General features: G+C 36.5%; 1 protein-coding gene across 15 annotated transcripts in view; it reads right to left on the bottom strand.

Moving 5' to 3' along the window:
• Nucleotides 1-27,792, bottom strand: part of dlg3 (discs, large homolog 3 (Drosophila)) — a 97,121-nt gene that overhangs the window by 33,211 nt on the left and 36,118 nt on the right. For 9 of the 15 annotated variants that reach the window (XM_051859742.1, XM_051859752.1, XM_051859753.1 and 6 more), the window contains 7 exons: nt 7,292-7,345; nt 6,837-6,887; nt 5,402-5,526; nt 4,292-4,461; nt 3,772-3,908; nt 2,594-2,738; nt 456-630 (listed from right to left, as the gene is read on the bottom strand). In XM_051859742.1, coding sequence (XP_051715702.1) covers nt 456-630; nt 2,594-2,738; nt 3,772-3,908; nt 4,292-4,461; nt 5,402-5,526; nt 6,837-6,887; nt 7,292-7,345 — 857 coding nt within the window. The remainder of the gene's footprint in view (nt 1-455; nt 631-2,593; nt 2,739-3,771; nt 3,909-4,291; nt 4,462-5,401; nt 5,527-6,836; nt 6,888-7,291; nt 7,346-27,792) is intronic. The other 6 variants (XM_051859743.1, XM_051859745.1, XM_051859751.1 and 3 more) reach the window with 3 other exon arrangements.

Raw genomic sequence — 27,792 nt, 5'->3', positions numbered from 1 at the left:
TGCCCAGTTACATCATAAAATGTGAACAGTATTGCCAAAAAGAAATTAGACAACTAAAGCTGAAGAACTGTAGCAGATTGTGAGAAATCAATGTACACCTCTAATCAAATATATATTTATATGGGCATGCAAGTGCTGCTTTTTGTCATTTGTGCATGAGTGCACTTGAAAAGTGAGTGACAGGGTTCCCACACTTTTTGACCAATACATTTTCATGATTTTTTAGTTGCTTTCCAGGGATTTTTGATTATTTACAATTTACAATGATTCAATATTTTACAGCCGAAGTATTTAAAAAACAATATTAGCTGTAGAAACTTCTACTTGTATGACTTTTCCAGGCCTGGAAATGTTAAAATTCCCAGATATTTCCAGGTTTTTCATGGCCGTGGGAACCCTAGAGTGAAGAAGTGAGTGACCGTAAGTGAACAGATGAGTAAATTATTGACTCTGACCTGGTGAAGTCCTCCTCCCCCAGCATGTGCCGTGGGACTGGGGAGTACCTCGAGGGGGTAACCTGGGGTGGCTGGTACACTGGTTTAGGCTCCATGCCGCCCATGTAGGCCATGCTGGAGTTGTGTCCAACGTGGTTGTCCACCATGGTGGGAAAGGCTGGAGGGAGGCCGAGACCAGTAAAGGGAAAAACGGCAGATGATTTCACCAGGTAACTACAGAGGACCAGTTAATCTCTAAGATGTGTGTGCAGAACCTCATAATACGTAGTATGGAGGATAAAAGGATAATTTGACTAGGTTTTTGGACATTATAAGCATAAATCTTTATTTTGTAATTATTGATAAGGGACAACACAAACTATGAGGCCTGGGCCAAATTTAATCCAGTTATCAGGCATCACAGCTGCCAAAAAGCATGCCTCATTGTGATGTGCATATATCATTCCAAATTTAGGGGTTGGTAAGATTTTTCATGTTTTTGAAAGAGGTCACCAAGGCTGCATTTATTTGCCCAAAAACAGTAATACTGTGAAATATTATTACAATTTAACTGTTTTCTAATTTAATATATTTTGAAATGCAATGTGTCCTGTAATGGCAAAGCTGAATTTTCAGCATCATTACTCCAGTCTTCAGTGTCACATGATCCTTCAGAAATCATTCTAATATGCTGAAATGCTGCTCAAGAAACATTTCTTAATATTATCAACGTTGAAAACAGTTGTGCTGCTTAATTTTTTTTTTTTTTTTTCTGGAATGTGTGATACATTTTTTCTTAGGATTCTTTGATGTATGGAGTTATTTGAAATATAAATCTTTTGCCATATAATATAGTAAATGTTTTTACTTTTACTTTCAATCTTATGTGTCCTTACTGAATAAAATTATTATTTATTTATTTAAAAAAACAAAAACAAACCTAATTACCTCAAACTTTTAAACAGTAGTGTATGTCCTTTATCATCTAATCAAAAAGAAAATCCTTATTGCTGGTTTTAATTGCAAATTATAAGGATAATGATTCATGCTGATATTGTCCATAATCCCACTTTGCCTTTTGGAGGGCACTGTATGCCTTCCTGGATTACACCATCAAAAACGATTGACTTGAGGAACAGTATCATAGGTGCACTTTCGTTGAGTGACTTTTATTGAGAGACTGACTCATCTCGTATATGTGACCCTGGACCACAAAACCAGTCATAACGGTCAATTTTTTGAAATTGAGATTTATACATCATATGAAAGCTGAATAAATATGTATGTATGTATGTGATGTATGGTTTGTTAGGATAGGACAATATTTGGCAGAGATACAACTATTTGAATATCTGGAATCTGAGGGTGCAAAAAAATCTAAATATTGAGAAAATCGCCTTTAAAGTTGTCCAAATGAAGTTCTTAGCAATGCATATCCACTCACAAAAATACATTTTTGATATATTTACGGTAGGAAATTTACAAAATATCTTCATGGAACATGATCTTTACTTAATATCCTAATGATTTTTGGCATAAAAGAAAAATCGATAATTTTGACCCATGCAATGTATTGTTGGCTTTTGCTACAAATATACCTGTGCAACTTATGACTGGTTTTGTGGTCCAGGGTAAAATAATCACAAACAGCTAAATAATCTCATTGTGATTGCTATTCAATTGACAAAAATATATTTTTAATAAAAAAGCAAAATACAGTTTCATGGCCAATAAGAGATATTCAGCCGCCAAAGGCAGGTGTGGTAAAAAGTTAATTTTGGCCACTGTGTGTGCATTTGTGCAGGTGGATTGTGTGAAAGCCTCGTCTCTCAGTGGGAGGGAGGGATCGGTGCTGTGATGGGAGCAGCAGTGCAGTGTGTGTGGGTGTCTGAAAACAGCGCCCACTGCTACACTACAGTGCTGTTACAAAACTCCACAGCACTCACTCACTGCACCACTCGGTTTCATTACAGGGTTAAAGATAAAAGCCGATAGGGATGTAGGTTATGTTTGAATTGACCTAACCACAAAGTCATTTTCACGTTTATCAATGCAGTATAAATAGTCATGTGCCTGGGCTATAAATTAAACAGTTTAGGAATGTTTTTAAGCTAGTAAGGGCATAGGGTTGCTGAAGATCAGCAAAAGAAGGTACGTACTGCTGGAGTAGTCTGGTGGGGCGTACATGTCGTTGAGATGTACTGGTCCCGGCTTGGCCACTTTCAGATAGACCATGTCTGAAGTATTCTTCAGGGCGGCCACAGCCTCCTCATGACGCACATCCTGAAGTATAATATTATTCACCTGCGAAGGCAGACACATACACACGCATGTTACATCGGCTGGTCTCTGAAGCGTGACTCAGAATGTTCACGACAGCACATTTGAAGATGTGGGAAGGAAGCGACTGGAGCGGAGGCTGGATGGCCCCACAATCAGCGACGGCGCTCCATTCTCCAGCTCTCAGCCGTCCGGTCACAAAAGGAAGGACGAGAGGGAGGGGAAGCTGGAAAGGCGCAGTGCTTCTTCCTTTGTAAGCTTTAGGGCACCTACACACTACAGAAAGCTTGACAGATAGAAATGTGTCCAGTTTGTTTTGAGGGAGTGGAAGGAGTCAAGTCTGTTTGAAATGTGGGTATATAGCGAATTGGACTCACAACTGTCTCTCTGAAATACTCACTGGTCAATAGATGCCAATGGATTGGTCAAATTTCAGTGGTGTGACTAGTAAGGAGTTTTTTTTTTTTTTACTTTTTTAAACCTCTGCAAACAACATGCATTATCACTGTTAAACACACCCACAATAAATCCAAGCAGCATAAACTGAAGAGAAAATAATAAATGTAAATTAAAAATACATAATTAAAATTTGACCAACTCTAGGCACTCCGTCCAGAAAATCAAGCTCCCTGACAGAATTCTTTTAAGAAAAGAAAGATAAGTAAAGGCACACTTTACATGTCTGCAGTTATGGCTGCCATGATTGATGCATAGCCTTTTAATTATGACATTTATGACCATGTCAATGCCTGCTCAGTCCCTGGCACTTGTGTGCCATGCAAGTGTTTCTCTTTATCACAGCTGTGTCCTTGTTTGAATTTGCGCTCAGCTGCACATCAATCACACTGTGGCCCATAAACCTTCACACATGAGATATATTGTCTATAATACGGCATAATAGCCTACAACAGTGTCTGTGGTCACTGAAGCATAAAATAATTCACAAAAAAAAGGTCCTGCAAAGATATTAAATGTTCCTATGCATGCAACCAGATTGCCTGTGTTGGCTCTATATATAGTGAAGTACACAGGTGCATGTGTGCAGGTGAAATCTTACAGCTAGTAGGCGATCGCCTGTCTGCAGTCGTCCATCTTTCTGTGCCGCCCCACCCTCGATGATCTTTGTGATGTAGATACTGTTGTCACCCGGGATGTGCTGGTTGCCTATACCTCCAGCAATACTGAAGCCAAGACCTTGAATGAATGGAATGGAGTTACATTTTTAACCAGGAAATCAGATCTTCTGAGGTTGAAGTCAGCATGAAGTCAACACTCACAACCCATTTTATTTCCTTAATGTGGCATATTTCCAAGACAAACAGTCAATTCAATGAGGGGAAAAAATAAAAATAAATTAAATGTTATGAAAAATGTGCACTGATGCATTTTGCACAAGAAGTAAATAGGGACAGTTTTGACATTCAAGTTAACTTTAACTATATTTATTATAAAATGCCTCAATGTTTCCGTATTCAACACAATAATTCAGAACTGCTACAACAGTGATATCGTACATAACAGCAGTTTCTATTGCGTGGCTCTCAAATGTATTTAGGTGCACATTTAGCTCCTCTCACCTTTCGGCCCTTTGAGTAGGTTGACCTCCAAAATGGTCTCCGGAGGAGCCTGTCTTCTGCGTACCAGCAACCTGACCACTGGGCCGGCCTCCTTCAAAGCCTCTACTGCCTTGCTGTGCACAACCTCTGACACGTCCACATCATTCACCCGCAGAACACAGTCATTTACCCTTAGACACAAGAAAAGACTCAAAGTCATGATCATTGAATTAATGAATATATAACTTTATATACTATATACAGTATATATATATATATATCACTTTGTTCCAAAACCTAGTGAGCTGCCCAGCTTCCTTCTAAGAGATCATCCTAATTGCTAACTGCCCAATATGGAATACTCAACTTAAGGTTGACAAAAAATCCATTGTTCACTGTCAGTACTATAGTGATGCATGAAGTGATACCCCTCAGAAGTCACTTTCAAACTTATACATGGCTAAATTACTAATCGTGTGGTTTTCTATTGAAATGACTATTTCTATTGAATTTCTACCACGACATTTCATCAAGCTACTGTACAAATGTGACTGCACATATAGACACAGCAACTCCATATGACACAAATAGAGCTGGGCAGTCAACTCACTATTGATTTCAACAGAGTTTGGCATTAGCATGTTGCTAAGCTGACATTGTTTGTTGCTAAGCTAAAACTATAATAAAATAAAAATGCTTAGCAAAACAACAGATTTTTAATTACAATTAGATACCTTTGAGGATTGAAGCATGTTTATAAGCTGACATTGTTAGTTAGTTGTTAAGCTAATACTCTAACAGGACACAAATGCTTAGCAAAACAATACATTTTTAATTACAAATAACTTTTATTAGATACCTTTCAGTATTTAAGCTTTTCTCGCCATGGCAGCCATCTTGAATTTATTTTTCACCAAGCTCATCCCATAGTATTGCCTCCTCCGGTAAAGGACACATGGGATGCTGCCTTAGAATTTGGCCAAACTAGACAGCATAATTAAGATGTCTAACTTTTGGAACAGCCTTTGAGTGGGGAGCCCGCCTGCTATGATGCCTTAAAATACTGCCTATGTAGGCCGCTCACTAGGTTTTGGAACAGAGCAAGATTAGCACAAAATGAGGATCACTCACCCTAGTCTCCCATCCATGGCAGCGGCACCTCCTGGGATGATCTTTGTGATGAAGATTCCTGGATCATCAGGAATGTGTGGATTATCCACACCTCCAGCAATGCTGAACCCAAGGCCAGAGTTGCCCTATCGATGACATACACGAGTAGAATATTATAGATGAAGAAATGCAGATGTTTCACCTGGCACATCTGTACCTGGCTCTCAATACTTTGTAAACACCAGCAAGGCATGGACAGTTTTATGAAATGTTTGTTGTGCTTTTAAAGAATCCAAAAATCTTATCCGCTTCTGCCTATTTCCTCCCTCCATACTTCATCACCTCTTACACTGCTGTTTTCATTCCAGTGCCAAAAAGCTGAGACAGGCTGGTCTGTCTGACAGTCACATCTCAAAAGACAGGCCCTAAAGCAGACAGCTGAGAAAAGACTTCACTTTATTATTTTCTATAATTAATGAGCGACGGTCGCAGCAAACTAGTACAGAGTGGAGCTAAGACATCCCAGTGAGCCTTCCATGCTCCAGAGCCGCTGTAAGAGCTCCCACTAAAGAAGCTACACACCCACGGACCTTTTAACGTGTGAGATCTTAACATAGTTTATTTAGGCCTCAGCGTGCAGAAATGGCACTTAGAGAACAGCCCAGCAATTATGCTGAAAGCTCAGAGATGCACCCAAATCCAACATCCACTGCTGTTTAATGAATGGCCTTTGCAGATAGATTTAGATTCATTTGCATTGACCAAACTTCAAGTATGAAAAGACTTTGCGATGTTAAAACCATGATAATTCTTCTCAAGGACATTTTTCTTTGTAGATAAGAACAGCACCTGTACTTTAATAAATTGCACAATATTTTCACAAGTGGTACATTTTCATATCAATACATTTAATTCAACTGTCATTTAAACCTACTGATTTAATGGTAATCTACAAAGAATTTAATATATCGATAGATTTTGATCAGAATTGATCATTATATGTGTTTCTAAAGTATTGACAACTGTTCTACACTTAGTCAGAATTGACAGAAACTTCATTTCAGCATCATATCTCCTTTCGATTACATGTTGGATGTATATATTAAGGATTTTATGTCAGTTTGGTTCGGTAATATAAGTGTACAGTATTTACAATTCTGTAACATTTTCATTCAGCAGCACCTCACTTAACAATGTTTGCTAATGAATTAACTGGTTTTTAGATTAACAATATTCAAAGATGATGACTTTGGTTATTACATCAAATTATTTTTATTATCATCTAATGATTTGTGATCAGTTTTGAAAATGTAGCTGTAAATTACATTGCCTAAAGCTCAACATTTACTGCCATCTAGTGTCCAGGTCCTCATAAGTAGCATTGATGGAAAATATTGGCAAGCTATACAAGACACCCTAAAATAACAGACATATAAAATAGATGAATCATATTTACCCTCTCCAGAATGATTTCTTCATATTTATACATGCCATCACTCCCATTCACCTGTAATAGACAAAAGAAAAATTGTGTAACATAGACTCATAAACTGAATCATTAGGAATGATGTAATGTCAACAAATTATATACAAGAAGGTCACAACTATCATTAATTATGTAAAAGCAGAATCGCTATAAACTCAGTGCAATAAAAATAAGAGGTATGAATCACGTACAAGGCATAGGGCTGATAAACACAGTCAAAGACTACTCATTATAACGGTTAAATAATAATTGCACTCAGCATTAAAGCCACATCTGCTGTGGTTTAATCTCTGCATATTTTTATTGTTATTATCTCATGTACAACAGGAAAGGTTTGGCCGGGCTGAGGGGGATAATTCCACGTGGCAGGCAGTCAGGCAGGCAGGCGCTACTGGAGGTGCTGAGAGCATGAAGCAGATACTTACATAAGGGCCTGCATCCAGTGAGTCTGCGTTCACAATGATGGGGGGAGGGTTTGCCTGTGAGATGAAGAGATGCACATTACCTCAGTGTGTGAGGCTGGCGGCTCACACATATGCACGCACACACACGCAGACATGAAGAGACAATAAATGCATGCCATGGGAACAGTGGGTCTCAACAGAGCATGGTACATCATCGCCATGATGTGACGCTTCAGGGGGAAGAGTGAGGACAGGACTGGAGGTGTGAAGATTACAGACGGCCTGTGGTCTGCTGCTGAAAGAGAACTGCAGTCGAGCCGAGGAGAGTCAGTACTATGTGTGTTATTCCCCTCCGGCTAGTTTCATTTTTCATGTTTAAGCAGTATCACATAAATATCAGCATGAATATGATTACACTACCGCTCAAAAGTTTGGAGTCAGCCAGAATTATTATTTTTTGTTACAAAAGCTTTCTATTTCAAATAAGTGCTGTTCTTTTGAAAAAAAATTTTCATCAAAGAATTCCAGGGGGGAAAAAAATGTATCACAGTTTTCACAAAAATATTAAGCATCAATGTTAACTGTTTTCAACATTGATAATTATGAGAAATGTTTCTTGAACATTTTAAAATATAGAACATTTAAAATATTACTTCACAATATTACTTTTGTTTTTAATGTATTTTTGATTTAAAAAAAAAAAAAAAAAATCAGCCTACACGTGCATCTTTCAAAAAAATCTTACCAACCCCAAATTTTTGAATGGTAGCGTACATTTAGTCACATTTAGTCTTACAATTTAGATAATAAATTGGCTATTATTATATTTATTTTTGGTAATAAAAATAGTTTCAAATAGTTGCAAAGTGGGATCATGTCCTTCCAAACCCCCTTTTTTTCTTTAGCGTAACACAAAAGGAGAAATACTTAAGGCTGTCAAGCTTTAAAAAGGTCAAAAGCACCATGAGAGTACTCCATATGACTTGTGCACTCTAAAAAGTGATTCAGGGAACCTGTTACCACAACTTAAATGCCTGGTTGCAAGTTACAAATTCCAATTGATTGTTTTAATCAAACCTTTTAAGCTGCAAACATTATTTTGTTGAGTTCTGTTGACATAATAATGTTGATCATTACATCAACTTAATATTGTGTGTAACTAAAACTCAAATTTCTGTGTTGTAGTAACTTAATGAAATATTCTTGATAACTTTGGAAATTAGACAGTGGATTTCTAGTTCACAGCATGCTTTGCATAGGACTGGACAAGGAGAATAATTGTTGAAATTAAGTGTTATTTTATTTGTTTTGTTTTTTGTTTTTTGTGAAAGTAAAGACCGGTTAGTAATTAATGCTGTTATGTTTGACATTTAAAAGAGTTTCTATAATGTTGAAGTTTCTGTTGTTTGAGAGAGAAAAAAATTGTGCTTCATGTTTTTAGGAGTTTGAGAAATCACTGTCTTCATTCATACAGTATATGTACAAGAGCAGCTTGAACATTCAGTAGAATATTCTCATTTTGTGTTGCACAAAAGAAAGAAAAATAACACAGGTGTCAAATGACATGGGGGAAGTGACAGACTTTTGTAAACTATATGTTTAATGTATAACAAAGAGATGGGAATGTACAAATCCATGTTATCCTGTAATTTTTAGATAGTACCCATAGAACAGTCCATGCTCTTAACAAAACATATGGATGAACCGAGGCAGTGAACCAACTGACATTCATGGCCTTTCACATGCAAACCTTGTTGTGTTTGTGAGTGTATTGATCTGATTGATCTGCGGTGAGGTGATGCTGACAGGGCCGCCGACTGACCAGTAGAGGAGATGGTCACTACCTCTCCACCCCCGGAGTGAAGCACTAGATTATCACTACATTTGATACTAAATCCCAAGGAACTCTTGTAATCAAGCCACACACACTGCCAACTAATCAGTTTATCTTGTTTTCCAGTAAAATGAGACAAACTTACTCAAGAAACAAAACTGTGCAAGATAATATAACTTGAATTTTTTTTTTTACCCAATTTGCACATTATTATTATTCTTTTTTTTTCATGTTTCTATCGTAAATAAACTTAATTTGAGATATGTTCTTTTCAGTTTTGTTATTGTTAACTAAAACTCAAACAAAAACTATTAGAAATTGTGGTCACACTTTATGTATAATGTATTATAAAGGTATTCATAATGTACACTATAATGCATTATATCTTTTCATAAATAATTGTAACCAAAGTTAAAATGAATTATAATATTCACAGATTCCTTGTTACATCTGAAATTGGTTGTTTGTTGTTTACTACTTTTAAAACTTTTTAAAGGTGTATTATAATGTATTACAACTGTGGTTACAATTATTCATGATACCATACAATGCATTATAAGGTGCATTAAAAGGCATAATTAATGCACTACAAATACTTTTATAATGCATTATACGTAAAGGCTAAGTAAAGAGTTACTGAAATTGTTTCCAGTAATAGAAATGAAGTGGAAATAAAATAAAAAAATATAAATATTAGATGAAAAACTTAAAACTTAAAAAAACTGAGAAATGTTGCCTTGTCATCTAACTTAAATAAATAAGTTAAAGTTGAAGTACTACAATTCCTAAAACTGAAATATAAAATATAAAAAATAATAAAATCGACATAAGAAAACACATTATTAAACCTTATATAAAATATAAAAATAAAAGCTAATTCAAAATATTAATAAATACTATAATAGTATATAAATAATAAGACCTCATTATTTTACACAATTTTGATCTTGAACAAATTTAGCTTGCTTTAAAGATATTTTGATATTTTTACTGGAAAACTGCAAGACAAAAAGATTTTGCTGTACATACGCTTGCAATTTACCTCTCTTAGTAGCCTTGGCACAATCCACATTCATGTACAGTCATGAAACTCATTTTTAATATCACTTGTAACACATTTTTAAGATCACTTTGACTGCTAAATTTACATTGCATGCATGGGTAGGACTACTGCAGACATCTTTATATAACATTCAGCTACGTATATTGCACAGATATTCACCCCCCTCACATTCCCTCTGGTTGTCACAGCAGCTGTGGCTGATTGCGTTTCGGTTGCAGACCCTGAATAATTTCTGAGTCAGTAAAGACCTGAAAAGACCATTTGAGATACAAGAACATATTCTAAAAGCGTTTCCTACGTCACCACCTCTATTTTCACCTGACACTTCCATCCTCGTGACAGGTCCTCACAGGTACAGACGGCACTCAGGTACAGCTATCTCTCCAGTGTGAGAGGTTAGTGCAGCATCAGCTCCATTCTAGATCTCATAAAGCTCGCTCTGTAGAAGCATCTGCATTGGTGAGCATATGCAATATTACAAGACTTTTGCATCGCTTATTTGTATGCACAAGCATCAGACGCCATTTTGTGTAAAAACTGTTGGAAATCTGAATGTGAGTAATCTCATTATGATTTACATATTGTGTGCACTAAATGCTGACTGATCCTAGTTGCATCCCAAATGATTACTATACACTATACACTATGTACTATACACTGTGTACTTACTGTACATGAAACACTATGTAATCTGTCAGAGTAAATGGCTTTTTAGAAGGGTAGTGTCATCTTAAATAGAACAGTTAATGTTTTATCCATTTGAAGGAAACAACGTTTCAAACCCACTGACTTGTTGCTTTACCACGAAGACAAAAACAACTGAAAAATTCTTCTAAATATATGCTTCTGCGCTCCACAGAAGTCATACAGGTTTGGAATGTAAATGATGACATAATTTTCATTTCTGAGTGAAGTATTTTTCAACTGATCGATTTAGTCTTGTGAGGTAACACACTACCGTTCAGAAGTTTGGTTTTTTTTTTAAAGATTTTTTAATATTTATGAAAGCCTCTTATGTTTTCAAGGCTGCATTTATTTGATCACAGTATACAGGTTAGTATACACAGTGAATATAGTAAAAACAGTAATATTGTGAACTATTACTATTTAAAATATCTATTCTAAGTTGTATAAATATCTATTTTATTATATTTTAAAATATAATTTAATCTTGTGATGGCAAAGCTGAATTTTCAGCATCATTACTCCAGTCTTCAGTGTCACATGACCCTTCAGAAATCATTCTAATATGCTGATTTGCTACTCAAGAAACATTTCTTATCATTATCTATGCTGAAAACAGTTGTGCTGCTTAATATGTTTGTGGAAACTGTGATTCACTCTATTTCAGGATTCTTCAATCAATAGAAAGTTCAAGAATAACATTTATTTAAAAATATAATTACTTTATAACATTTTTAAATGTCACTTTTGACCAATTTAATGCTTCCTTGTTCATTAAAAGTACTTATTTATTTAAAAAAAAAAATAAAAAAAAAATTGAATGGTAGTGTATGCTGTGAGTGGTGCCAGTTGTTGTCCATTCTTGTCTCAAATGAATCCACATCAAAGTATGTGGGCTAATAAAATAACAAGTTCACACTTTAAACTTCTTTCCTATCACTATCATCAACTCAGTTAAAGTCTACCTCACACCACACTCTATAAAAGCCCATGTTTCTCACTATTTGCTATTGCTAATTGAATTTACGCAGTTTCAAAAACAGGATTAAAAAGATGTTAGAGCCCTTTGACAAAAATAGACAAATCTGTGAAAATCTGTGTGCAATTCAGCCTGTATGTGAATTGTAATCAAAAACATAAACCGGGGGCAAAATTACAATAACAAAAGGAACTAATTCACTTTATCTTCAGCATTGTGTTTTCAGTCAAACGTCATTTTGATTTGTTTATGAAAAGGCCTCTGACAAGTGCAACGCCCCTTTGTGTAGTTGCAAAAGTGCATAACATAAGTGCAAAATGTCTGCATAATGTATCTGTACACCATGTAAGAACATCTTGGACAATGAATTACACTCATACATAGCTGCAAATTGGCACATTTGAGCACAGAGTTGCCAAAGACAAGGCCGAAGCGTATTATAAAATCAGTGCCGCCTTCTTCTCTAATCCACTAAGACATTCCAGCACAGAGAATGCGATGCAAGCAAACAGGTGAATGTACAGCCTGCCATACAGTACCATTAACTCTCCAGATGCTAATTAAGCATGAAATGTGTTGCTGTAATAACACAACAGACCTCCTACGCTATCTGGCCCTTAAACCCATCAGCAAAAGCCATCGTCGTGGTCTAGGCTAGGGGATATGGGCAGTAATCTCTATGTTTCTATCATAAAACATAAGCAAATGAGATAAAGGAGGATGATAATCTCAGATGCAGTAATCCGGAATGCCGCCGCTGTCTTTGGAGGAGCCGGTGGATGAATGTGCAGCGGTATCACTGAGCTACGAGACAGCGATATGTGACCTGAAGTGTCCATGTCCTGAAGAGAGGCTTATACCATCACTGCTCATAACTCTCTATCCCAGATTAAAAAGCAGAGGGATGATGGAGAGGTGAGGTTGTGGAGTCATATAGGGGCGTCACCAGCCCTGGGCTTTCTGGGATAAAGTCATACAGAATTTTGTTTTCTAGCCTCTAATCTTTTTTTCACCCTACACAACTGCTGCTGCCCATTGTTATGCAGCGAGATGTGTTTAATCGTTATGCAGTGAGATATTTGAAATAACATGCAGCCTGCGATGTACAAAGGTTTTTCATGTTTAAAAAAAGCACAACTATGAGAAGCATGATGGAGCAGCAGTAGTGACAGTCTCTTAATGCTCTGAGCAGACCGGGTCTGAAGGTTCAGCTGAGCCAGCCAAATCGCTGTGACAGGGGCAGGTGAGCAAGTGGTGCCACAGCTGGCGGAGGCTAGCCACAGCTAATCATACAGTTTACATTCACCTCAAAGTTCAAAAAGAAACTTCTGTCATCATTTACTCACATTCTCAGAAGAAAAGGTTCTATATAGAACCATAAAGTGTTCTGTCAGGCGCTTCATATATAGAACATTTTAAGGGTTCTATCATGGGATCATTTTATGGATTTAGGCCCCATTTACACTAGTGCATTTTCGTTTTAAAACATTTCAGAAACGATCTCCGTCTACACTACACGACTGAAAACACGTCACATTACCGTTCATGCACACTGGGCATGCGCATACAAGCGTAAACAGTTGCCTCTTGCGTATGTAGGTAGCTGCAGTATTAAAAAAAAATGCAGAGTTTAACTGCACAATGGCTGCTTAAAATGACAACAAAGCCAGCAAAGATTGCAGTTCAGTCTCCAAGTTATTGTTTACATGGTCGTCAAGGATACGCAGAGCGAACGTGGGCAGCCATGCCATCGTCTCCGTTTTGGTCCATTTACATTAAAATGCAACCCTGCCGTTTTCAAACTAAAACGGGTTCTGCAGTGTTTTCGAAAACACCGGAGTAGTGTAAACGACAGGCGTAACTGTAGCAAAAGTTATGCGTTTTAAAACGAAAACGTACTAGTGTAAACGGGGCCTCAGTTTTTAATGAATTCATTTTGTTTTAACTAATATTTTTTACATTTAATTTTATGAATTAAACATCTCAAAAACATACTTTATCACTAGAAAAAAAGTAAATAACCTGTTAAACAAACTGTTTGCAATCATTTGAGACATTTCTCCATATATAGAACCTCTTCTTGGCATAAGTGGTTCTTTAAAATTGAGACAAGACCTTAGGGTTCTATGGAAGTTTGTTTCTGCCATAAAATAAAAAATAAAAAAGGTAATTGCAAGTTTATATCTTACAACTAATCAGTATTGTGAGATAAAAAGTCAGAATTGCGTAATATAAAGTAATATAAAGCTAGAATTGTGTGATATAAAGTCAGAATTACGAGTTTATATCACAATTCTGACTTTTTTCTCAGAATTATGAGATATAAACTCGCAATTGCATGTTATAATGTCCAATTGTGAGGGGGGAAAAGACTGATGTTTTTTCTCAGAATTGTGAGTTTATATCTCACAATTCTGACTTTATAAGACTCAATTGTGAGTTTATATCTCGCAATTCTGAGAAACAAGTCAGAATTGTGAGATGCAAACTTGCAATTGTGAGAAAAACAGTCCAAATTGTGAGATAAACCTTTTTTACCTTTTTTATTTTTTTATTTAGTGGCAGAAACAAGCACCCCACTGAACCTTTTTTCTAAGAGTGCACCCTCATGTTGTTCCAAATCTGTATGACTTTCAGAACACAAAAGAAAACATTTTGAAGAATGTTTCTGTCCATTCAAGGAGTTCTTCAAAATTTCTTCTTTATATTCCACAGAAGAAAAAAAGTCATACAGGTTTGGAACAACATGAGGGTGAGTAAATCATTTTTATTTCATGAAATATTCCTTTAAGGATATAATCATTACAAACATTAAACATGGATGGCTAACTTAATTTATGTTTCTTTTTGTCAAATTATTAAGTTGACATCTTCAAAATTTATAATATTTATATCCTCAATGCACATTTGTGCTCTTTTTGTGAAGGATTTATCAGTGCATGCTATTCCAAATTGTCTTCATTATTTTTTTTTAAATGTAAATGTAACATCATTCTTCCAAACATTGTCTTTTGTGTTCCATAGAAGAAAGAAAGTTTAGAATTATGAAGGTGAGTAAATCATGACAGAATTTTTGTGGGGATGATTCCCCTGGACAAGAATCCTGACTGATTCTAGATGTTTGCAAGACCTTTAAACGCTTGTGCAGTCACATAAGACTGGCTCGAGAGAGGTGAGAATAGAGAGACAGTAGGAAGAAAAAGTGACAAATAGCACAAGGCTGGAGGGTGTCCAGATGTGGCAGAAGGGAAAGTCTAAAGGGTACGAGAGGGATTAGACAAATCTGGATTAAATTACAATAAATCCCTTAATTTCTTTTTAATTCAATGTCTAATCATTAAAGGCTGTTTTTTATCAGCCAGCTGTCACTGCTCCGTTATCTCCAGCTGCAACACACACGCGTAATCGAGCAAGCACATTGCACCCGAACATCCTTCCCAAGTGCTGTAAACACATTTTGACTTTCATCATCTACTTTTTCAAACTCTGTCTTTCTTTTTCTTGCTTCTTGTGTTTCTTGTAACCCTCTGGTGTTGTTCTGTCATTTTAGACGTAAAAAAAATGCTTTGAATTTTTAAAAATCTACTTTATCAGAGATTCGGAACGGTACAAAACTCATAGGCACACTTGTGTTGTTCGTGGTCAGAAATGACCGCCATAGGAAATGACTGGGAAATACAAAAAATATGAAAAAAGAGAGCAATTTTTAGGAGGTGCACTCTACAAATCAGTCACAATGCAGAAAAAAGCATACAGCAGTGAAGGGATAACACTCTAAAATATCAAGAGTGCAAAACAAACAACCCCCCTCCACACAGGCACACATATATGAACTGGTGTGACTGTAACACAAAGCAAGTTTTTGCAAATGCTTTTAATTCAGCCACAATGCAGTAACAAACTAACAGCAAGGAAGGGGTTCAAGAAAACACACCCACTCAAACACACACACACACTCACACACACATACACAATCCTATTATTCACACACAAATGAACCGGTGTGGCTGTAACAATATGGCAAAATTGAGCCAAATAAGAAGTTGAAATCAAATCATACCCAGAGTGATTAAGCTCTGATAAAGAATTCCTTTTCAATTTGTTACATTTTTATTGAATTTTGATGTTAACAGTACAATTAATGGAAAAACTGACACTTCAAATCAACATTTCAAACAAAAAATATATAAACCTTGACAAAAAGTTGTCTTTAAGAATGTCTTAATATATATTGAAATCCACAACCTAATAAAAGTAAGTTTTTATGTCTAAAAACAACAACAGTAGAATTTACAAGCCTCTTTTAATAGAGCTATATAGAAATCTAGTGGTCACACCATGGCATTACAGATGTTTTTCTTTTCTTTACTCCCAGCAGATGATACTAATCTGCCTTCAAAAATTGGATTTTAAACGCCTTGTCTCTATTTTAACATGAAATATAACTTTAATCAAAAAATAATTTAAAAAAATATATTAAAAAAATAGTTTTTATTTTCAATTGGAAAAATTTATCATAAATATTGCATAAATATTAATAACAAAATTCTGTCAAAATTTAAAATAAAAAAATATTAACTGAACAAAAATATATTACATTAACTTGACCGCAAATAAAAATAGTTTCATTTCAGCTGTTTTGACTGCGAACAACACAAGCGTGACTCCCAAATGAACAAGAGCAGAGGGTTAACAAACCTCTGTAACATCTACAGAACTGCTGTCAAATTGTAATATCTCCATGTGTGTCCACTGATTGCTCATCTGCCAGATCTGTCTCCATCTGTTGCAACCTAGGAAAATCAATGAATAAACATGTCTCTGTATCTCAAGTCAATACTCTGGATAGGCAGCTCATTTATTGTAACTGTTGCTGTAGCTTCAGTTTGCTCATTAGAGGAGTGAATTTGCATTAGCTCTCTGCGCAATTGCCCCTGTCAGGCTTTCCTAATTGGACTTGGCCAGAGACCCTTGGGACAGCAATCCGACAAAGGCTCTCACTGAATCAAGGCAAGCACCAGGGCAAGCGCTTCATCCAAATTGTTAAATAATCAATGTGTTACTATGGCAACAGTTACTCTGGCCTCTGCATTGACTGGAAGGAGCGGGCAGAGTCCTCCCTCCCTCGTTCATCTCTCTCAGGACATACTGGTGACGACGCCATAACAGTGGTCCGTTCTAGCCACAAAGTGCGATTAACATGCCCACCCAGGCACATTCGGTTCTGTTCTAATCACACAGCATAGGTGCCGGGCATCGTCAGTTACACCATTTTGCAAGCCTCAACAATCACACCATTCAGTGCCACACCATTCAGTTTTTGGGTGTGACCATGTTGGTATCAGTACACTCTTGACATTTTAAACCATATCAGTTTCATTTCTAAACAACGCTCTGAATAAAGCAGAGCTCTTGTTTCATAAAGAGTATACAGTACAAAATAATTATGGAAAAAAACCAAGCTTTGCAGCACTAAATGGGTTTATTTAGAAAATTTTATGACCTCATTCACACATATTACGCACAGTAAGCCTCCTTTAATGTTTGTTTCGTTTAAATAATAATAAAAATTTTAATACAACTATAGTTCACCCAAAAATGAAAATTCTGTCATCTTACTCATCCTCATGTCGTTCCAAACCCGTAAGACTTTTGTTCAGCTTCGGAACACAAATGAAGATGTTTTTGATGAAATCTGAGAGCTCCATAGACAACTATGTGACTAACACTTTGACACTTCAAAAAAGTTCATAAAGAGATCGTAAAACTAATCCATATGAATTGAGCGGTATAGTTCACAGTTAGTTAGTAGTTTATTCACATATAAACACTGATCAGTGAAGATAAACAAAAGCCCAACCGAACCTGCTTAACACGAGAAAACAAACCTCTTGGAAGCTCAAACGTGCTGCGTAACACACGAGAATGAACCTCATTGGTTCTCACACGCCTCAAGCAAACATGCTTGAGCTCCCGTTTACCACAAATGATGTAAGTTAATGAATGTTTATATGTAAATAAAAGCCTAGATTCAATCTGTTCATCATCGAGTCTCTTCAGAAAATTTGTACTAAACCACTCAATTCATATGGATTAGTGTTACGATCTCTTTATAAACTTTTTGAAGCGTCAAAGTGGTAGTTGTGTAGCTGTTTATGGAGGGACAGAAAGTTCTCAGATTTCATCAAAAAGATCTTCATTTGTGTTCTGATGATGAACGAAAGTCTTATGGGTTTGGAACGACATGAGGTTGAGTAATTAATGACAGAATTTTCATTTTTGGGTGAACTATCCCTTTAAATGTTATATTATGTTATTACAAATATACCGCTCCAACTGCATCCTTTAAATGACATCCCATCATGAAGGCAGTTCTGTCAGATACTGTATGCTCAGATGTGTGCTCTGTGCTTCAAGTCATCCTGCTTGATATAGAGACAAGATATACTGGGGGAGCAATCCATTTGGAGTGTGAATAACTCACATGCTTCATGAACTAGAAACTACAGCAGACCTAGGAGGGTCTACATCAGATGTTCTCAACTTCTGGGTTGGAACCAACAAATGGGCCACAGGTCTGTTCTGAAAGGATTACAGACAGGAAAAAAACAAAACAATGCTAAATTCAAATAATGTAGTGCAACTTTTTCCATATCTACATTCAATGCAGCTTACAGATTTGGGTCACTATGATGTCCATAAAGTGTTTTATGCTGAATATGTAGAGAGGAAACTAAGACAGAAGAGTAGCTACTCTTAGATCCTCTCTTGTTGAGCCTAAATGGGTTTTATAAGCCACACTGCAATTCAATCAATAAGACTTAATTACCATGCACCCAACATTGCGCTAGGGTACAGGTGCTCAGGGACACCAGAAAGGGAAAGTCAGAGAAGCTGGAATCTATGTGATAGAGAGGAAAGATGGACATCAGAAAGACTTTTTGTTTTTGTTTGTTCTAGAACAAGCAGAAACATGTTGCAGGTGCTTTAACGCATGTGGGAAAATGTGTCAATCAAGTCAGGACAGGTCTTAAAATGGCTATTATAATTTGGTTACCCTAGCACCGAACATCAATAAAAGAGATAGTTTGGCCAAAAATTATGAAAATTTTGTTATGATTTCTTGATGTATGGCAAGAACTATATAATAATTCTTCAAAAATGTCAATGTTGTGTTTCACAGAAAAAAATAACAGCATACAGGTTTGGAATGACAGTAAATAAAGACAGATTTTTAATTTTTGGTTGAACTAACCCTTTAAGGATTGAATTACTATGATGGTATGGGTCTTTAAGCAGTTGTTTTTTTTCTCCATCCTTTTTGCAAAGTTACTGAAGCATGTCCTGGCTGTGTGTTCTGTTTGGTCATGGTGAGCTGCTCCAAATGAGCCACAGCGAGGTCACCAATCTGACCTTCAGATAGCGCTAAATGATGATATTAAATATTACATGCTCTATAAATAAACCGAGCTAGCCCGAGAGTACAAACAAGTATGCCTATAGCGTCTGCTGTATGTGATATTTGGCGAGTTATGCAGTGTCAGTCTGACTAGCGGGTGCCGGTTGACGAGGAACACATCAGCAGAATACGGGTTAATAATTCAATCTACCCTGCCCTGTCTGATCACACTGTTGCCAGGTTACGTGAACCACTGCCGCAGCAGTGCTGTAATCATCTCTATCATTACACTGTGAACACAGCCTCAGTCACCATTGAGTTGAGAAGTCAGAGTGCTCTGCATTCTATCAGAACAGGCTGAGAGAGAATCTGATGCAGGGATGTGATACGCCACTACGTTTGCTATAAAGATTTATATTAACATGTATCTGTACTTAATTAGATTCAAATAGAATGAATGAAATGAATAACAAGAGCTGTTTTGAGTCGCTTCTTCACTGCTACTGGCTGGTTGCTACCCCTTGTTGCTAAGTCTAAAGCTGTGCCCACTCCTCTGCGTAGTGTCCTGTGCCAAGAACAAGGAATAAACTAAAACTGATTTTTTTTTCTTCTTTTTCATTTGAAATCAGTGTTGTCCAGGTGTCATTATGAGAAATGTGACTTCAGGACTTGTGTTCAGGACTTAAAATTCACCCAAAAAAGCAAATTCTGTCATCATTTACTCATATTGTTCCAAACCCAAATGACTTTCGTTCATCCAAGAAACACAAAAAATGCTTCTCTTTTCCATACAATAAAAATGGGACTAGGGACTACCGAACTTTAAAAAGGACAAATTACTTTATAAAATGAACTAATTAACTTGGATACTATAATCTTACTATTATGAAACCATATATATCATCTCGATGGCAAAAGTGTCCCAATCACCCTGAATTCACCCTATAGATACAGGGCCTAAAATTACCACTTGACGGGCCAGCGCTGCATCATCATGAAAGTTTGAGCCTTGCCAACTTAAATATCCAAGCACAAGACGCAAAAGGGAACTCAATTCGTTACTCTCTGTATGGGAAGTTTTCTGTGCACAAACATCCGAAGCACGCGCCCAGAAAGCCGCGTCTCAGACAGCGCGCAAATACTGAATTGAGTTCTCTTTCAAATCTTACGATTTGAACAGACAAATTTACCCAAAATTATGTAAAACAAAAAAATGCATGTCTCTGCGAGTATCCTAGTAAACAGTCGGTTGTGGCTTAAGTGAACATAAACAATAGAGAAAGACAACACATGTGTAACAGTATATTGGATCCGTTCATTAGTCTTAAAGTGACAGCAGCCTAATATTTCTGTTGCTGTCTGTGTTTTTAATGTTAATAAAACAACAAAGGAAAAAGAAAAAAAATCACTCACTGCTCCTGACTGAATAACTTTTGTAACTTTAAAGGGTTAGTTCACCCAAAAATGAAAATTCTGTCATTAATTACTCACCCTCATGTCGTTCCACACCCATAAGACCTTTGTTCATCTTCGGAACATAAGTTAAGATATTTTTCATAAAATCCAATGGCTCAATGAGGCTTGCACTGCCAGCAAGACAATTAACACTTTCAATGCCCAGAAAGCTACTAAAGACATATTTAAAACAGTTCACGTGACCTTGTTTTTTTGGCGCACAAAAACATAACATTAAGGTTCATTCATTAATTAATTCATTCATTCATTTATTTACCAGTAAAATACAAATAAACTTGACAGGCAGACTTGCCTTGGACATTACGACTCTAAAGAATGTTTTTTAAAGAACGTTTTTTGAATTAATGTAAGTTAAGCTGTTGTTATTTTTGCTAGTTTTAAGCATTAGTTCATTTTACATTATTAAATCACTTCAAAATTTTTTGCAGTGTACAGATTTCAAAAGACATGAGGGTGAGTAAATTATGATTATCCCTTTATGAAACGCAATAGTACTTGTAATTTTCCATGCAAATCAGCTCTGTTCTAGCAGGCCTTATCCTCTTAGATCATGACCTTGCTGCATGTTGCTTCTCCAGCAGTCACTCTGGCAATCCATAACGTTCCGTGCAGCAGGCAAAAGTGCAGCAGACGTGATTCACAGGCTCAGACATTACTGTCTCTGCAAGCTTATCCTGCGAGCAGCTCGTGCCACCTGAAGGCAGCACAGAGACGAGCACAGACACAGTTGGCACCGGAGCGCATAGCAGCGGTGTCGGGGTCACAGTGAACGCTGTAAAATCCTTTGAGAGCTGTGGTTAAAACAACAAGCACAGATGACAGAGGGCACCTCTGACTGACTCCATGTTCCTCTCATTCATTCTCCATCTCTCTCTCTTCTCATCTGAAGTCATAACTATGGAATCAGGGCTACATCCCTGAGCTTCATCACGCCCACATCGCTCCATTCACTTCGTGTGCCTGCCTTCAATTTGGCTGACCAATTTGTGTAGGTGTCGAAAGTGAAGAATTACAGTAAGTAGGACAACAGCAAGAACGACAGTAGAAAAACAAGTGCTGTGCCACTACTTTCTGTGCGCAATTATGAATACATTCATGAGGACGTTTATCCATATGCTGGTGTATTTACTGCCAAATAGCAGTGAAAAGAGGCTTTGTTTTAAATGTTCGTATCACATCAGGAATTGCCAAAACAATCTGCCTCCCACGGAGGGGCCAGATTTGCAGTCTCTCTTGCACACCTTGGACAGGAGACAGAATATCAGAGCTTAAGCCCCATAGCGAAGATCTCCACTGTGACCATCACTGACATTCAAGTTTTTTTATCACGGCCACTGATCTGAGGACACACAGACCATTCGCATTCAGAAGAGGAAAAACTGTTCATACGACATATTGAGAATATGATTCACCATCAGAGAGGTGACATGGGCCGAGTATTATGGTAAAAGTAAAGTATACAGTGACCTAGAATTAAATAGAATACTAATATCAGCATTAGTGTACAATAACTCTGGATAGTCTTCACTGGCAAATTGAAATACATATTAATGCTTACAGTTAAAGTTACAAAAGTTATTCAGTCAAGAGCAGTGACAAAAGTGATTTTGTCTGTCTTTTGTTCTTTGATTAACATGACAGACAGCAGCACGAATATTAGGCTTCTGTCACTTTAAGAGCTTATGCACAGATCCAATATACTGTTACACAACATGCGTTTTCTCTCAACTATTTACATTTCAAAACTGACTGTGTTCACCTGAGTATTTGTCAAGACGGCCATTTTGACATAAACTTGTGTGTATTTGACCATTTAAGCACAATATTCAAAGTCATTTACAGTATTCACCATCTATTTCTGTTATGCAATAACCTGGTCCATAAGGAAATAGTACAAAATTCAGCAGAAAACTTGACATTCACACATTTCCGCACACCCAGAGCCCCCTCCCTACCCTTGTGTGTTTGTTTCTGGCTCATTCGATTATGCTTTATCATGTTTAAACAGGCTGCATGTTGCAGAATATTACAAATTTGCCTAAAATCAGCATAAAAAGATAATTATTAGAATGATTTCTGAAGGATCATGTGACAATGAAGACTGGAGTAATTTTGCTGAAAATTCAGCTTTGCCATCACAGGAATAAATTACATTTTAAAACATATTAAAATAGAAAATAGTTATTTTAAATTGTAATAATATTTCATTACTGTTACTGTATTTTAAATCCTGCTTTGGTGACCATAAGTGACTCATTTCACTTCTTTGTAATTCAAAAAATTACAAAAATCTTACTGATCCTAAACTTTTTAAGGGTAGTGTATTTCAATAAAAACATCACAAACACAAAGCAGTCTTAAAATGCTTTAAATGGCTTTATGACTTTCTACCTCAGAGAACCAAGCAAGTAAGGATCACTCTAAAAACACTAAAATAAAGCCAATAGAAACATCACAGGATTTACGATTTAAAGGACAGGAACAGGACATTATGAAGATGATTAGAAATGTATTACTAAAGAAAGATAGGATTCTGCCTGTCATGAGCGAACAAAAAAATAATAATCTCAACCCTCCTATATTGTTCCAAGACTTTTTACTTAGGTTTGAGCTTTATTTAATAACTCATAACCAAAAGTAATTACATAAATGACTCTTGCTCATTACTCCATATTCTCAGTGGACGGTTTGACGAGAGAATGCTCAGAGGATGTAAATTGTATTTAGAGCTGTCAAGCAATCAGCCTTTTTAAACAGACACATGCTGGGAGGTTCATACATTTCCCATAATTCATGTCATTAATCACCTTTCCTTTCACTAAATAGTCAAAGAAAACGCAAAGTGCTGCTCTTTTTCAGGGCTGTATCAGGAGGTTCAAAATGTCATGCCGACTTCACGTCCCCTGAGGTTTAAGCATTAAAAATGTGGCATGCTGTCACCGGGATGTCACGAGGGACGCTCTGTGAATAACCACACACAGTCAGAACACCGATGGCAAAAATGATTTTAGAGAGTTCATGGTAACTGGACCTCTGTTGCGTCACTCTCTCAGGTTCAACCGCTGGCCCTCGTCATCACAAGCTCTGCAGCGATTCTGATGAGCATTTGCAGTGCTTGGATTTGGCTGATTATATAATTGGAATTTTAATGTGGAATATTAATCCACTGAGGGCCCACATTCAGTTTTATAAGCTGGCTGATCAGGATCTACTACAGCAACTCCAGCAGCCTATTCAAAGCCCAGCGACTCTCTGTGTTACACAAGCAACACTCCTGTTAGCCAGTACACTAAAATAGTGCAAACTCACAATACAGTGGCATTCCCAAATATTATTATGGGGGTTAATATGCAGCATTATTATCCTTCATTGTACTAAAGAGCTTACGTAAGTGGTCATGGATGTATGTGTATGCGTTTTTGTGTGTGTGGGTCAGGTTTTACCATCATAGTGGGGAGATTTAAATAAACTTAAAATCACCTACATTTTTGGGAGCAGCCAAGAGTCTCCACAATGAAACAGCTTAATAATGTCATAAATAAATGTAGCTGATATCAATAAGGCCAATACTGATTTTCATGTAAAGGCTAAAAATGAAGGTAATCAATATGGAAAGTCCCCACCATGATATGTAAAGGCCAAATGACCTTTGGTTCAAGTAATATATTTAACATGTGTAACAATTAATCATGTTATCAAACAAGATTAATATAACCTAATAGAGCTAATAGAGTGAATAAAGGCCTTATGCCTTAACCAGCCTTAATGGATGCCTATGTTTTCTTTCTTTTTGTTTTGTTTTCACTCTTCTGTTTCCTGTACAACCACACAGTCACGAAGTCGTGATGACTAATGTAAAATAATAAAGCATTTTAGCTCTGCAAAACAAAAATACAGCATAAACATCTAGTGTGTGCTTTAGCATCTCTACGTCTCACCATCATGTCACAAGTTTCTGTGAGTTTTGCAAATAACCAAGCAAATGTAATGACTTCATATAGTGCCTGGCAAAAGTTTGGAAACATTAAAAAAAAAAAAAATTGTTTCTTACGCTCATTTATTTAATTAAAAATATACAGTAACAGTACTGCAATGTAAAATAATTGTTTGATTTAAAACAATTTTTAGTAAATTTAAAAATGCAATTTATTTCTGTGATGGCAAAGCAGAATTTTCAGCATCATTACTTCAGTCTTCAGTGTCACATGAACCTTCAGAAATCATTCTAATATGCTGATTTGCTGCTCAAGAAACATTTATTTTTATTATTATTATCAATGTTGAAAAGAGTTTCTGCTGCTTAACATTTTTGTGGTAACGATGCATTCAAACATTTGTGGTAAGATTAAAAAAGAGAGAAGTTAATACTTTTATTCATCAAGGATGCATTAAATTGTTAGATATATGTTATTTTTTAATTACTGTAGCCTTTAAATAATTTAATGTTGATTCATTTAAATTAATTTGAAATTAATGTTGTAATGTGAAGCATAAATTGTCTTTCTGTAAATGTTTAAAACCAATAATTCTGTAAAACCAATAATTTCCCATACAGATTGTAATGGCCATGGATAATAAAAAAACAGTCTGATCATGTTTTCGATCAAGCATTCCCTTGAAAGTATATTGGCAATGAACCTACAGATATCAACACTCCACCTACAGCTCCTACCTGAGCTGTAAATGAATTAAAACAAGCCCTCTGTACAAATTCAAGTGTTAAATCAAACACAGACGCACTGCCTGCAAACCATGTAACGGCGGGCCGATAATCCAGCACGTTATCTGTACAGGCTCGGCACAACCCTCTGGTAGCTGTGGCCTGAGGCAGCTGGGACTCTCAGATATCAGGGATGTTCTGCTTGATTTGTATCTCTCTGGAGAGGAAGAGTGAGTGAGCAAGTCTGTGTGGTGTGTGCAAGGGGATGTTTACATGCAAACCGTTATTACTCCATCAAGTCGATGTCCAATGAAGCCAATGAAATGTGTTAAAAAAATAACAGCTTCAACGTCTAGAGGGACAAAGATCTGATTAAAAGGCTAGATTACATTAGCATGTAGCCTGAACACTCCCAATTTGACAGCCAAATAAGACATAGTGGAATAATTGTTGCATATGAAAAATGAATTGGTGACACTTTATAATAACATTATTAGTAGCACTCGCAAAGGAACGCACCACGTGACTCGTCCCACACGCTTGCACTGTGGACATGAATTGAAGGATGCCTCAAATCATGCAGCTTGGTCGGCACCGATAGCCTCGTGGGCAGCATGCTGACATATTGTGTCGTTGCGCTTCGAGTCCCGGCTCGCGGACCTTTCCGATCCGGTCCCCCACCTCACTTCCTGTCCATTCTATACTATCCTATCACAATAAAGGCAAAAATTGCCAAAAATGAAGTCTTTAAAAAAAATAATCATGCAGCTTGTTAATGAGAGATGTTCTATTTTCATAATGATATTACTACTTTTCATACTTTTCATAGCCTGTACTGTAGGTCACATGATAATGACAACAAGGCGAATGTAGAACGTCCGGATTACTTTCATACTATGTAGAACTTTTTTAGCTGTCACAAAGTACTCATTCAAAATAAGTATGCGATTTTGGACGCAGCCCAGGATTTAACCAAGTAAGCATCCACCTAACAACCAACCAGCCTACCCTAGCAACCACCCAGAACATCCTGGCAATTGCACAGCGGCATGTTAAAACATCCGAACACCTCAGCAACCACCTACTCCACATTGTCTTCAGAAAATGCTAAAATGCATTTACTCTATATAACAATTAACATTAGATAATGTACATTCAAATAGAAATGCTACTAAACTGACACATTTTCATATCTATTCCTAATGATCTAAGCATTATATAATGTTTGCTAATGATTTATCATTTAAAGTTACTAAACATAAACTGATAATGAACCTTAAGGCTGTTTCACTTTGTTGTGCTTACAGAGTCCACACAATGTGTTTTAATGAAGCTAGGCTTATCAACACTTAGCTTGAGTAAAACTGTGTAAACAGTTGTTCTTTGTGCCTTATATGGGTATGTTGACAGAATACATTACAGAGCTTTAAATAAATGGACAGTTCAAAACACTCCAGCTGCTAAAGTAAGTATTTGATACAGCAGATTTTTAATGGAAAAACAGGGAGTATTTTACTTTAATTTCCCTGCCAGATCAGATACTACAAACACAACACTTTTAATTTGGTAAATATAAAATATATATTTTGTGCATATGACAAATTTAGGATAAAACAGAAACCGCATTTGCATCTGGACAAATATGTGCATATTCATATTCAAACCTTACACGGATGACTTCACACTGGCACACACTAAAAATATTAATTAATTCATAAAACATTTAATTAAAAGCAATATGTTCATACTAAACTTTCAATCAAGCTCAAAATGAACTACAAATAAAACAATGTTTTTTGTGGTGATTTTTAAAAGTGCAAGAGTGATGGTGTAATTACAGCTGCTTTTTATGCACATCCTTTTAGGGAGAAACAGAGACGAACAAAATTAATTGCATTTGCAAACAGTGTTAAAGCAATGTGAATAAACGTTCTCAGAAAAAAAAGATGCTATTTTGGAGGCTGTGAAAAAACATTTGAGAGGGAAAGAGATGAGAAAAAGGAGAGCGAAGAAAAATAGATGGGTAAAACACTATGAAAATTGGAAACGTCCAGAAAATGGCTGAAGGGCTACTTAGATAATGCAGCAATGAGAGATGACACACAGAGCATCTCTACATGAAAGAAATGCTCTTTACTGGCAGTCTCCTTCTCATATGATCCTAATCTGAAGGGGATGAAAGTGCATATAAATTTGCATACATGTGGCGCTTTTCAACTTTTAAAAGCTTCATTTGATGCAACAAAAATGTATGCAAAATATGACCAATGAAACAACTGACTGTTCACAAAGACCCGCCCCCTTTAGTTACTGTTGCTATGTCCGACAAGCCATCCCGCTCTCACGCCACATCACGAAGCAAAGAGGACACTGACAACATGTTGACAGACAACACAGAGCAGGTTACTTTTGATATGAAACAAAGTC

This window comes from Ctenopharyngodon idella, chromosome 14 (assembly GCF_019924925.1).
Source record: "Ctenopharyngodon idella isolate HZGC_01 chromosome 14, HZGC01, whole genome shotgun sequence".
Lineage (NCBI taxonomy): Eukaryota > Metazoa > Chordata > Actinopteri > Cypriniformes > Xenocyprididae > Ctenopharyngodon > Ctenopharyngodon idella.
This window is presented reverse-complemented; position numbering and strand designations above follow the sequence as displayed.